The sequence below is a fragment of the Typha angustifolia genome, chromosome 1 (genome assembly GCF_048772165.1).
Source record: "Typha angustifolia cultivar Huaian chromosome 1, ASM4877216v1, whole genome shotgun sequence".
Taxonomy (NCBI): Eukaryota; Viridiplantae; Streptophyta; class Magnoliopsida; order Poales; family Typhaceae; genus Typha; species Typha angustifolia.
Genome location: NC_133239.1, coordinates 1,132,859 through 1,147,150, shown reverse-complemented (window position 1 = coordinate 1,147,150; position 14,292 = coordinate 1,132,859). Strand labels below are relative to the sequence as shown.

The 14,292-nt window shown below is 37.3% G+C and overlaps 1 protein-coding gene across 1 annotated transcript; it reads left to right on the top strand.

The window, feature by feature from the left end:
* Positions 1-2,495: 2,495 nt before the first annotated feature.
* On the top strand, positions 2,496-13,853 carry LOC140759539 (senescence-induced receptor-like serine/threonine-protein kinase). Its single transcript, XM_073096128.1, has 20 exons — positions 2,496-2,631; positions 2,727-3,291; positions 3,375-3,874; positions 4,130-4,265; positions 4,380-4,451; positions 4,557-4,628; positions 4,703-4,783; positions 7,335-7,399; positions 7,532-8,096; positions 8,172-8,656; positions 8,914-9,049; positions 9,159-9,230; positions 9,302-9,373; positions 9,455-9,532; positions 9,827-9,972; positions 10,076-10,380; positions 11,275-11,401; positions 12,518-12,586; positions 12,703-12,895; positions 13,196-13,853. The coding sequence occupies exons 1-20, from the start codon at positions 2,550-2,552 to the stop codon at positions 13,605-13,607; spliced, it is 4,233 nt and encodes a 1,410-aa protein (XP_072952229.1). The 5' UTR covers positions 2,496-2,549; the 3' UTR covers positions 13,608-13,853.
* The last annotated feature ends 439 nt before the right edge of the window (positions 13,854-14,292 follow it).

Genomic DNA, 14,292 nt, shown 5'->3' with positions numbered 1-14,292 from the left:
TATTTTACAATCCGTGCGAGAATTTATCAAAGGCCGGCCTGCAAGCATTTCTCATCCTGTATACTCTACAGAGTTGTACGAGTTCTTATCTTGGCGGCTTTGTCAGAATTAAGGGGGTCAAATGGGTATACAAGCAGTAAAATAACTTCTTTTCGTTTTTTATTTTCCCTTTTTTATTAAGTTCTCTATTTATGCTATCTCTTACCTCCGAAACCACAACTAGCACTTCAAACAATTGAAGTGCAATCCTGTAAAGTTTGCTCAAATTAGTTGATGGTTGTCCTCTGTTTTGGATTTTTTGGATAATATATACCTCTACGCTAGCCAATTTTGTTTTTGTAAGTTTAACCTGCTTAAATCCCATTCCTCTTTAGAAGATCTCCATGTTAGAGAGTGATTCCTTTTAATATCTCAATTTGAAGATTACTAGCTTCTTGAAATTGCTTGTACGAGATGGTTACGAATTGGCAACTAGTTAGGGGTGAAAACGGATCGGATACAGATCGGATAGTGCTCAACCCATATCCGGATCCGTATTTTTAGTTCGGATACGGATTCGGATACGGATATTAGACGGATAGTAAAATTTAAAACCATATCCTGATTAAAGGGATATGGATAATTTTCGGATAAAAGATCGGATCTTAAACGGATATTAATTAAATTTAAAATAATTATAATATTTTATTTAAATATAATTAACACAAAATTATTAAGAGTTTTACAACAAAATTTTTTTTTGTATGTCGAATATATAAAATTAGAGAAATTAATCTATATAAATAATATATAACGCATTATTAGTAATAATATTAATACTTACTATTTAAATAAGCAAACTAAAAACTGTAAATCCTTTAAAAAAATATGCGGATAAACGGATATCCGATATCCGTATCCGAATCTGAAAAATTTATCCGATCCGTATCCGAATCCGTATCCGAATTTTTTTCAAAAATTCTATCCGTATCCGAATCCGAATCCGAGTCGGATAGAATTTTTTTATCCGAATCCGATCCGAATCGGGTCGGATAGCGGGTCGGGTCGGAGTTAATCCGACCCGTTTTCACCCCTACAACTAGTGGTAGGTGCTCTCTGTTTCCTCTTTATATATAAAATAGAAAAAGTCGACCCTGTTGGATAAGCTTTATCCAAACGGCAAAACGAAACCTATAGTTGACATTTTCTTTAACGGTATTGCATGACTTCTCAAATGGTCAACTTGTTGGCTTTAACGTGGCAAACATCAACTTCTTAACAGTTATAAGATGACGAGGTGTATCTCTCTCTCTCTCTCTCTCTCTCTCTCTCTCTCTCTATATATATATATATTTATATATATGGAAGATTGAGTTAGAGGATGGATATCTCGTACGTTACGATAGCATATATGAGATTATGATCTTCTACAGAATTTCTAGGAAACTTTGTATTTGTTAACTCGATTTATTTCGGCATTCTCAGGTATCTTATCTTATCTGTCAACTTCCTCGCTTATATTTAACTATTTAAGGCATCAAAAGAAGGATCTTTACATAGGACCTTTGTGATATGATGTCGATGATCCAAAAGGCAGAGTTTTGCATTACGTAAAACTTACCCATGATATGCCACTAGACTTATCTTGTCTACAGAATGAACTCAGAGATCCGGTCATAGATGCTACTGGATAAGAAAAGTCACTTGACCAGATTGCACATCTAGGATGGGTTCAACTCCACTGCAATGAGAGACAAGGACACAGAGGATTCTCAAGAATCAGACCAGGGACATGGGACCATCTGATGTTGAACCTGTTTCTGAGCCAGAGGAGTAAGCCTCTGCCGAGGTCACTTGGACGTTTGGTCAACTCATCGGTAGCAAATTTTATTCCACTGTCGAACTGGTCTAATTCACATCCACCTTTCTATATCCACCAACATTAGTATCCCAATTTGAAACTCGTTTAGATTATTGTATTGGTTTATATATAGGAGACATGAAGGTCCGATAGTAATCTCAATTCCCAATTCAATCAAAAATTGAGAGCTATGACTGATACTGTTACCTCTGATCCTTGAGTTGCTTTCAACTCCCACCTATTGATTAAGAATTAGTCAGAGGACAATATCCTTCTTAGGCATGACCAGTACCAGTTCAAAACTTCGAATATATTAACTTTAAATTCAAGATAAGATCAGAAACCGGCAGTTAATTATTAGACCAGAATTTAAAAAGCCCCTGTTTTACCTTTATTAAACCGTTGAACTTTTATTTTGTTTTTTATTTTGAGGGAATACCGTTGAACTGAAGCTAGAAAAGATCAAATGTGATTACAGTTTATGAGTCCGGTGTGCTGCTGGCCGCACGAAATGATAAAGAAGTATTTCTGATCTATGGCTGAAAGTGAAATTAAAGAAAGTAATGCAGTTTAAGTAATAGGCAAAGTGAAATCCACAAGAGTTTATATATATATATCTGCCCATCTGAAGCATAAGCAAGAGGTACCGAGCTAAATTTGAAGTAAGAGGGAATAATTAATAGGGTATATTCTGAGCTTAGAGAAGAAGATGGTGTCTTGGTGCTCTGTTCTCTTGGGTTTCTTGATTATTGCAGCGGTTCAAGTTCATGGCCAGCGTCTAAATTTGGAGGGTATGTTACCTTCTGCTCCGATACCATATTAATTCATTGCCTTTTTTAAAAGCTTAATTAGTTGATGAATGTTCTTTTACCTTCTTTTTGTGTAGATTTTATTAGTATAGACTGTGGTGCTACTGGCAATTCCAATGATAGCATTACAGGAATACCTTATACCACAGATGATCAATTTATAGACACTGGAACAAACCACAACATTGCTTCCAATTACATCATCTCCTTGCTTCCTGAGCAGTATGCCACTGTCAGAAGCTTTCCTGACGGAGATCGTAACTGTTACACTTTAAGGCCTGCAATTAAAGGTTATAAGTATCTTCTAAGAGCAGGCTTCATGTATGGAAACTACGATGGAAATGATAGCGTGAAGGCGAACGGTCCGTTGCTATTCGATCTCCACATTGGAGTCAATCTTTGGAAGACAGTGAACATCACGACAACATCCTCTACTCATGTGTACGAAGCTATAACTGTTGCGTTGGGCGATTTCGTATCAGTTTGTCTGACGAGAAGAAGCGACTCTTCTTCCACTCCTTTCATCTCTTTACTGGAGATGAGGCAATTGAAGTCCACGCTCTATCCCACTGCCACCTCTTCCAACTATATCGTATTTTATGCACGGGTCAACTTTGGAGCGACTGCAGATAACATAACTCGGTAAGTACGTCCAACATCGATCGGGCGGACGTAGACGTCGAAAAAGGTATTCTATAAAAGAACTAAGGTGAATTCATTTGCAGATACCCCGACGACCCGTACGACCGCATCTGGAAGCCTATGAACATCACCGACGACGTGCTAACTACCGCATCTGAGGTCAAAAACTATCGAAGTGACGATTACGAGTTCCCCTCCGCCGTGCTCCAGACCGCTGCCGTGGCCGCAAACATCAACGACAGCACGATGGGATTCTACTGGGACTCCGAAGACTCCGAAAGCAGTAGCGTCGGGCCATACTACTACTATGTGATCCTTCATTTCTCTGAGCTCGAACTCCTCTCGGGAAAGGACGTCAGGGAGTTCGACGTCTACTTCAATGACGAGTTGTGGTTCGGACACTACAATCCACCCTACCTCTTGTCCGGCTATATATATAGCACCTCCGAATTGAGCAGACGCGCCCGGTATAATTTCACTTTCAGTGCCACCAAGAACGCCACTCGTCCTCCCATCATTAATGCTGTTGAGGTATATTCACTCTGGAACTTGGTGGATGTCTCGATGACTCACACCGGAGACGGTATGTATTACTTTTCGAATCCCCTTTAAATTTTCCTTAATTTTTTGCGTCTAGTTATTGTTCATGATGATGGCATAAACAAGTCAATACAATGGGGAGAAAACAACCCTGTCTTTATGGAATGTGTTTGCATCTCTAATCTCCATTCCATCACATGCCTTCGTCAAATTTTCGCATGCTTGTTCACCAACAATTATAATTCAATGTCATCTCTTAATCTCTCTCTCTCTCTCTCTGTTTTGTTCATGGTACCAGTTGAGGCCATGTTGGCAATCAAGGAAGCTTATAAACTGAAGAAAAATTGGATGGGTGATCCATGCTTTCCAAAACAGTATGCTTGGGATGGTCTAAGTTGTAGCAATGGTGGTAACGATTCAAGGATTTTAGCTGTGTGAGTATCCAAGAAACATACCTTATGCAAATTATCTTAGGAGTCATATTTTCTGGGAAAATTTGCTGATGAAAAGGATATCCTAATGGGTTATACACTTCTACTATGTTGCAGAAACTTATCCCACAGTGGATTGGTTGGAACAATATCCAATTCCTTTACCATGCTCAAAGCCATCAACTTCTTGTAAGCATAAGCAGTAGAAGACTTTAGTCCTTTGAACTGTATAGAGAGATCTATGCATCTATCTATATCTTGGACGTGATCACGCAATTCCGTGTTTTCTTTCAGGGATTTGTCTTACAACAACTTAACTGGATCAGTACCTGACTTTCTAGCAGACATTCAATCCCTCCATGTACTGTAAGTATTACTAAAATTAAATTTAAGGTTCCAATTATTTCAGAATTTTCATTTAATCTTCTCTTTTTATACAGAAATTTGACAGGAAACCACTTCACTGGCGTAATGCCTGATGCACTGTTAAAAAAGTCACTTTCTGGATCCCTTATATTGAGGTTTGTTTCCAGTCAAGTTCATCTACTATTTTACCAGCTTATGGCTAAGTTTATATTCCTTTTCTTAAATATGAAATGTTGCTAGTATGTTAACTTACATCAAATATTATCTTTCTACTGTTTTGTGAGTTCATGAGACACTTTTGTATCTTTTTTCAGATACTGAAGAATTTGCCTAAGTGTGCGAGGAGAAGAATGTGCATGCCAAGAAATTGGATTACAATTTCTCAGCATGAAGATCTGCCTTTTCGAGTTTGTAATAAATGGTCGACTATCTAGAAATTGTTTAGTTTAGGAACCTTGTAATAAGTGGTTGACCGTCTAAAAATGATAAATAAACTCTTGCTCGGTTTGTGCTTATTTGATAATTTATATACTAGAGTTGGATTTCAATTGCGCAACTAATATTCAAGGAAATTTTGCTTGTGTCATGGGCCATGGATTTCCTCTCATGTAAAGATAATTCGACAGCTAAAGTAATCGATGTTCGATCATTCTTGCAGTTGGTTGTAATTTTTATATTTTTTCTTTTTTATTTCTAAGCCGAGAAAAAAAGAGATATAAAATATCTAACTATCATTCTCTAAGAAGTTAAATATTTAGAGTAGCCAGTGAATTATCATGATATTAAAGTTAGAAGTCATGAGTTATAACTCTATTATGCTCATCTTTATCTAAAATTATAGAACTCTAATATAAAATATAAAATATATTGTTTGCTAACAGAAGTAACGTGCTAATATAAATAATTTTGTCAGCAATACTATGAAACCTTCATTCTGCTTCACTGTACTTGTGAGCTATATCAAACTGCATGGCAAATTGTAGTCACAGAGCTTGTTCTCTGTTCTTTGCATCTGGAATTCTGTAAGAAATTATTTTACTCAAACTAGTTGGTTAAGCTTTCGCCATCTTTTGATTGTTAAATTTGTCCAGGAATTGTAGATCGGTCGTCAGAGATCTGAGTTGGGAAGAGGGGATAACTTCAGACTTCCAAGCTGCAAAAGATTTGAAAGTGAAAATACTAGACCTTTTATATTTGTCAATTTGGTACACGTAAGGATAATATAACTCAAATTTCTTACTAGTTGTACGTTCCTTTTTCTATCTTTTGAATAATTTAAACAATTCTAAGAAAATAAAATCAAGGTTGACCTTTATAAGTGTATGTTATATATTCTGTATAGCAGGCAGCAATACAAAGTTTACTCGTTGAGGCTTTCTTCCTCTAAAGCGGAAGCAAGAACTTCACCTCCAAATAGAAATAGTAAAAGAAAAACTAATATAAAGAAATGTTAATGGTGATAGAAAAGTCATAAGCAAGTTCTAATCACATATTAACACCCTAATGTAAGCAATCATCAACAATGAAAATAATGGAGACAATAAAGAAAGAGAGACAAGATTTACATGGTTCGACGATGTGCCTACGTCCACAGACAGAACAATTTTCTTTACTATGCAAATCCCTCACTTATAAAGAGTTTAACAACTCTAATCACTCTCAATATAATAGTGGCTCAACCATCATAAATGTTCTTCAAACAACTAACTCTAAAATATCCGCTTTAGTATTTATAGTCAGGTACAGATTTGAGGATTTTTCGTGTAGTGTTTGAACACCCTTGGGGGCGCGTTCGAATGCGCCCAATGTTAATACATCAGAACCAAAGGGGTGTTCGAACACCTGCAAAAATTTGCTCTCTAGGTTGGCTCGCATTCGAATGCGGTTGGGCTGCTCGAATGCTTGCATCATAGACTGCTCTCTGTCTGGAGTCCGCGTTTAAACGCCCCCAAGGTCCGTTCGAACATGCGGCACAGAAATACTGATATATACTGAATTTTTACTGAAACTGAATTTAAGCTAATTTTTAACAAAATAGTATGGCATCAATTACTTCTTTAAATATATACTTCTCTTCATGTGTTTGATTAAATATAAGATAAGAGAAAACCTCAAGGAAAATCACGAGCATCAGCTGTTCACTCACCTCAAAGTCAACTTATTAGTTGCTGATTTTATTCCAGTGCATGACGACCGGTTTTAATTCGCTCACCTATCCATATCAGGTAACTAACAAGTGATTCTTATTAATATCTCAGAAGTACTTCTGTTTCTTGTGTGGCTTTCTATTCCCAACCCCACCTGCTGATTAAGAATTAGCCAGAGGACAAGATCCTTCTTTGGCATGAAAATTACAAGTTCAAATATAATGAATTCCACGTCCTTCTCATGCAGTACAATACTTTGCCAATTTTCAACCCCTAACAAGGTCAGAAATCAGCCCTTAACTAGTTGATCAGAATTTAGTAAACTCCCTGTTTGACCTTTATAAAGAACAGGTTGTGACGATAGTTTTGTGTGTTTGGGTGCAAGAAATGATGCAGGATCTTAATGATCTGTGGGTGGGGGTGGAAAAGTAATTGAATAAAATAACAGGATGAGGAAGTCCGCGAGAGCTATATATGGCCATCTGAACCTTAAATTGCATGGGAAAATAAAGTTGCGAGGATATCGAATGGCACAGATTGCAATGGGGTTATGGTGCAGACCTCTTCTTCTGAGTTTCTTGATTGTAGCAGTTCATGTTCATGGCCAGTCTCCTCGTATTGATGGTATGTAATATATATATATATATATATATGCTCTCTAACACATGCATTATAAATAATTTCAACAAGAGAGCTATTATTCACGTACCAATTTATTCAAGTTAATTCTTCGATCTTCTCCTTTCTTATTTGTAGGTTTCACTAGTATAGACTGTGGCGCTACCAATAATTCCATAGACGACAGTACAGGAATAGAGTATACGACAGACGATCAATTTATAGACACCGGGACAAACTACAATGTTGCGTCGAATTATATAAACTCCTCTCTTCCGAAGCAGTATTTGACTGTGAGAAGCTTCCCCCTAGGAGATCGTAACTGTTACACCTTGCATGCAATAAAAAATTATAAGTATCTTTTAAGAGCAGGCTTCATGTATGGGAACTACGATGGAAATAATAGCCTGCAGGCGAACGGTGACCCGTTGCTATTCGATCTATACATTGGAGTCTTTCTCTGGAAGACGGTGAACATCTCTTCTACGTCCGATGCGTATGTGTACGAGGCTATAACTGTTGCCTTGGGCGACTTCGTATCAGTTTGTTTGATGAGAAGAAGCAACTCTTCTTCGACTCCCTTCATATCTTTCTTGGAGATGAGGCAACTGAAGTCCGTACTCTATCCGACTGCAACTCCGTCCGACTATATCGTCTTCTCTGAGCGCCTCAACTTGGGAGCAACAACGCCTGACATAATTCGGTTAGTCTGGCATTGAACATGCCTTTTCTTTTCTTTTTGAAATCTATGCGTGCATCATATAACGCCAGTTTGCAGATATCCCGATGACCCGTACGACCGCATCTGGAAACCTAAGAACATCACTGCCGACGTGTTGATCACCGCCTCGAACATTACCTACTACAAAGGCGACGAGTTCGAGGTCCCTACCATCGTGCAGCAGACCGCCGCCGTGTCGGCCAGCGTCAACGACAGCATCGTGTTCTCGTGGAACTCCGAGATCAGCAACAATGGACCATATTACTACGTGAGCCTTCATTTCTCTGAGTTCACACCCGTCTCGGCGACGGACGTGAGGGAGTTCAACATCTACTCCAATGACGAGTTTTGGTACGAACAGTACAGGCCACCCTACCTCATGTCCGGCTATATATATAGCACCTCTCCATTGGGCAACTACCCCCGTCATGTATTCAGTCTTAACGCGACCACGAACTCCACTCGTCCTCCCCTCATCAATGCGTATGAGATCTATTCCCTTGTAAGCATCGGAGACGTCAAGAGGACCCACGTTGGAGACGGTACGTTACTTGTTGAATCCCCTTCAAGTTTTCTTTGATTATTTCGCGTCTAGCTACTGTGCATGATGTGGGGCATACAAAAAGTGTAGCTCGAAACGTATTTTTAGTTTTCAATAAAATCCTATTTGTTAAACCCTAAGAGTGGAAATTGATGGAATTGGATTGTTGTTTTCGGTGCTTGCATCTCTTCACAGATTTTTCGCATTTTAGTATACCTACAACTATAATTCAATGTATGATCTGTTTTGTGGTACCAGTTGAGGCTATGTTGGCGATCAAAGCAGAGTATAAAGTGAAGAAAAATTGGATGGGCGATCCGTGTTCTCCAGAACAGTATATTTGGGATGGGGTGAATTGTAGTGACGGTGGTAATGATTCAAGGATTACAGGATTGTGAGTATCCAAAAATGAGAGCTTAAGCAAATTTTTCTTAGGATCCATGTTTTCTTGGAAATTACTGATGAAAGAGATATATATCCGAATTGATTCAACTGTGCTGCAGAAACTTATCCTCCAATGGATTGGTTGGTCAGATATCCACTTTTTTTTCCAGACTCACGGCAATCAAGTTCCTGTAAGTCTATAGTGTTACAAAATTACAAGGAACTTCTAAAGTCATATCTAATTATGTTATTTTTCTTCTAGGGATTTGTCTTACAACAACTTAAGTGGAAAATTTCCTGATCCTCTAGCAGATATATCATCCCTCGTTGTCCTGTAAGTGTTAATATCAGATATACTGTTTTGTTTATCTTTAATGAGTATTTTTAGGTCCTTGATGCAATCTGCACTTGACAGAAATTTGACTGGAAACTGCATCACAGAAATCCCTGATCGCCTTGTTAAAAAATCAACAGATGGGTTACTCAAATTGAGGTTTGATTTTAGTCAAGTCCTTCCACTTTTCTACCAATTATAGTAGCAAAAGCTTGTCGCATTTCAACTACTTTAGGGAAAAGACTTATTTTAATGACCCAAAACAGCTCCTCATTTGATTCATTTTCTTTGGGAGCACTCTGTAGTATAACCATCGAAAATCATCTTATTGGTTAAGTTTTTGATTAGCTATGTTATTCTAAATTTCTAACCCGTGAGAAAAGCGGGTAATTTTATTTTGTTCTTCTGAGCTCAAATTACTGTTAATATTTTGTAAACTTTTTCTGATGCTAGCTTTGACCCATGTAATAGTAGCAACCCTCCTCCTCCAGACCAGAAGAGAAATACACTTCTCATTATAATTCTTTCAGTTGTTCCTCCCATTCTGTTGATAGTGGTGGTGGTACTTATTGTGCGGAGAATTAGAAGAAAGACACAAGGTAGTTTCCCAACAACATTGTTGGTTCTAAATTAGCGGTTACCTAAGTACCCACATACTACTCATACTATGGCATGTATATTAAGTTCTATCATTTAATCCAGCTGCCGATCATGAAGTGGGTCAACTGCCATCTGAGAGCTGGCAATTCAATGTTGATCACGGAGGAAATCAGCTGTCCTATACGAGTCACCTATCCGATGTTGATCATAAAGACAATCAGCTGCAATTTGAGAGTCGTCAATTCATGTATATAGAATTGGAGAACATAACTAAGAACTTTTCTCATATCCTTGGAAAAGGAGGATTTGGGATTGTCTACCATGGTTCGTTGGAAGATGGCACTGAGGTTGCTGTCAAGATGTGCTCTCTTTCATCAGAACAAGCACCTAATCTGTTTTTGGCTGAGGTAACTTATTTTGTACATCATCCGGCATCTATGATTTGAAAATTAGGTTTTTGTTATAGATGGCAAATTGAGATATTGCATATGTATTAAGACATTGATTGTCATTGAAAGGTATCTTCCCTTGGGAGTGATGCAAGGCAAAGTTGGGGGTGTCCTATGATGCAGTTGTCTACCATCCAGTAGAAGTGAATATCGAGTAGTGAAGGTAGATGAGGAGAGAATAAGATTTTAGAGAGGAATATATATATTGAGAGGGATAATAGAAAAAACAACCTGGCTAAAGAAGCTTCTTTAGATCTTTTTTCGATTTTCGTAAATCAATCTATTGGCTATTACAATTTTCAGCCCTCTAATGGTCTGTAGAAAACCCTAACTTGCCTTTCTACAAAACGACTTTCACTCCTAACAGGACATTTTAGATAACCTAAAACCCCTTATTTGGACTCTTTAGGACTACTAAAAGAACAAGGAAATAGCTCAGGAATACTGAAAGTCTGTAACAGTGAACAGGTATTACAGTTCCGTAAACATTACTATTGCAGTGAATTCAAAAGAAGTTAGTTTGTAGATAAATAATCTGAAAAAAAAAACTTAAGATCTAATTAAACTTTGACATAGACTTCAATTCTTCATTATTAGTGATTGTTGTGATTTCATGATGTATGAGTTTTTATGAAGAAGGTTACTTGTAATTGCAAAATTAATCAACTACTTGATTATTTATACATGAGGATAAAACAGTCCTTGTCTTCTCTTTTCTCAAGCTCAGGGCTGTCTTGATATGAGTTTACATTTTTCAGAATTTCTTTGAGCAGAACATAATGTTTCAGTTGACTCATTAGGATATCTTTTTGTAGATATTCCTTTGATATTATTTTGAAGTATTTTCTGTAGGTTGAGAATTTGTCGAGAGTTCGTCACAAGAACCTGGTTTCTTTGGTTGGCTACTGCATGGATAGAGGTTGCTTGGCAGTCGTTTATGAGTATATGCCTCTTGGAAGCCTTGAAGATCATCTGAGAGGTCAGGAACAGTAACTTAACTGCTATATAGATCTATCATGTGATGCATATCTAGCTTAAAGCTTAGTCTGCTTCTTCTAATGGACAAAATTCCTCTCATCATCCGTTTCTCCTGTTTCATAGAATATGGTAACACAGATCAAATGTCATTTTTTTTCATCTGCTTCCTTTTCTTATAGATCAACGTTCTAAAAGGCAGAATGGGTTTGTAGGCAATCAAGAGAGCAGCACATATGCAATACGCGGATACATATGGGAGTGCATGTGTTTGATATTTAACAGTGCACCAATTGATAAGTATTTGCAAAGCAATTTGAAAATCAAAAGAAATAAAATTCTTGTCTCTTCTCATTTCTTATGCACTAGCCCAAGTCTCTCGTTTTTCTTTCCCTAGCTAGCTTTATAAAATATTAAACACTGAATCCAATTTGAAGACTTCATGCAATGTAAAAGTCGAGTGTGATATAATCATATAAGTATATAAGTAATTGGCTGAATGACCTTATTGTCTGGTGATTCTGCAATAAAAGGCATTATTTCTTCTGAACTAGTGGTTCAGTTGTAACTTGCTAAGCTTTAAAGAATACATTAGATTTCTCTTTTTTCTTTTGTCTTCTTTGATTCTTAGATTGATTGACTTGATTAGCCTTCTAATAATTTGGGTGTAATGATATAGAATCACTGCATACATAGAGCATTAGGTGTGCTGTTAAGTAGAGGTAAATTTTTGCTAACATAGGACCTCATCTGTCAAACATAATTTTTTTTTTTTAAAACTTTTACTGAGACTTGGGCTCTTGTGAAGATTTTAAATATGAACTATAAGGTTTTCATTTCCTAAAATGTGCTTGTTGAAAATGGATTTAATCAAAAAAACAGAATTAGATGAACTGTGAATTCCTCCATAAAGCATGTAGCTTTCCTTGGTGCAGCAGGAATCAAAAGAGATAGTTCTTCACCTGTAGTACATGAAACACATAAGTATCACATAATTCCATTGCCTAGAAGGTATTAATTGTTGGATGTCATTAAAAGGAGGTTTGTCTAGCATATTATGCATACAAGTTTCTGCATTTGCATATCAAGCATTACTAATGTATTTTTTATGACCTTAAAGGTAAAGCTGGCATTAGTAGAGCCTTGAGTTGGGCGGAGCGCCTCCAAATAGTACTCGATGCTGCACAAGGTTCTGGGGGGCATAAAGCACATTTTTCTTATCCAATTTTCTTTTGTTCTTAAGCTAAACAATTTATAACTTTTCCTTCTCTAATTAGATGTTCGATGTTCTTTGACTTGATATAGGCCTGGACTATCTGTACAATGGATGCCCAATGCCAATAGTTCATAGAGATGTAAAGAGCAGCAACATTCTTTTGGGGCAAAACCTGGAAGCTAAGGTATCTGATTTTGGGCTCTCTAAGGCCTTCCATAGTGACTTACAAACACATGTTTCAATGACAGCGCTTGCTTTCTCCCCAGGCTATGTTGATCCCGTGTATGTCTCCATACTTTCTCTTTTTCTTTATCCGGTAGAATTTGGTGGTTTGGGACTTCTTGCTAAAGGGAAGGAATTCTAGTCATGATGGAATTAATTTAACTTAATATAACCACAACTTATAAAGATATATGTGCTTAGTCAAGAATATCACTTGATAGAAGATCTCCTTACAAACAAAAGAAAAAGAAAAAACAGAAAAAGAAAAACAGAAAAACAATTTTTGCAGTACAGGATTTCATGATTCTTTTGAAGTTGTTTGTATCTACCTAACCTTATTGCTTTTGTATACTTATTAAGGTGCTTGCAATCTTGGAAATTCAATGAGAAGACTGATGTGTACAGTTTTGGAGTGGTTCTTCTAGAAATTATCACAGGAGAACCTCCTATTAGGCGTGTTGGTGATGTTCATATAATTGAACGTGCTCAACTGAGTTTTGGGGTCGGGGATATCGATGCAATTGTTGATGCAAGGTTGCAGCGGGTATACGACACCGACTCTGTCTGGAAGGTTGCAGAGCTAGCAATGAACTGCACAACAAGAGCCATTAATCGAAGACCAAGGATGGCAGAAGTTGTCACGCAACTTAGGGAGAGCTTGGAATGTGAGACTGCTGGAAGAAGGAAGAACATAACCGGTGAAAGCAATGCCTCAAGCCCTAACATTACATTCACAAAAGAATCAGCCATATTTAGTCCATCCGCAAGATAACCTGATCTATCCTTGTTCCATCATGTTTGAGTTGACTTTGCTCAATTGAATACTGGAGAATATCTTGTAGTTGGGTTGCTTTGAGTGTGATATTGTAGTATGTGATGATATCTGTGTATTGTAATAATTTGTGAAACGAGAACCGTTATCTAGAATAATCAAGCTGCTTATGACTTGTTGAGACTGCTACAACAAAGCACGGTGGAATCATAGGACCTGTCATACTAGTAGTTTTCAGAGCTATTATCTCGGATATATTGCTACGGATTTGATCAATTTGTCTCACAGGCCATACTTCATGGAATTTTTGTACAACTTAACTGGATCGTGCCTGATTTTCTAGCAAACCAAACGTCCCTCCATTGTCCTGTAAGTACTAAACTAAAATATATGGTGTCAACTAGTATGGACGAAGTCTTTCTCGAATTCTGATTCAATCTGCTTTTGTTCAGAACTGGAATGCAATCCTTTATGTTTTCTTTAGAAAAGGAAAAGGTCACTTGCTGGATTACTTATACTGGGATTTGCTTCTAATGTATTGCCAAGTGTAGTTTTCTGTCACTGGGAACTCTATTGAGAAAATGCTCCATCAACTCCTAGGGAACTACTGTTTGCAATACGGGCTTTCTCTTTTGAGGCAAAACAAGGAAAAGGAAACAATGCTTTAACTGTGTGACAAAATGAA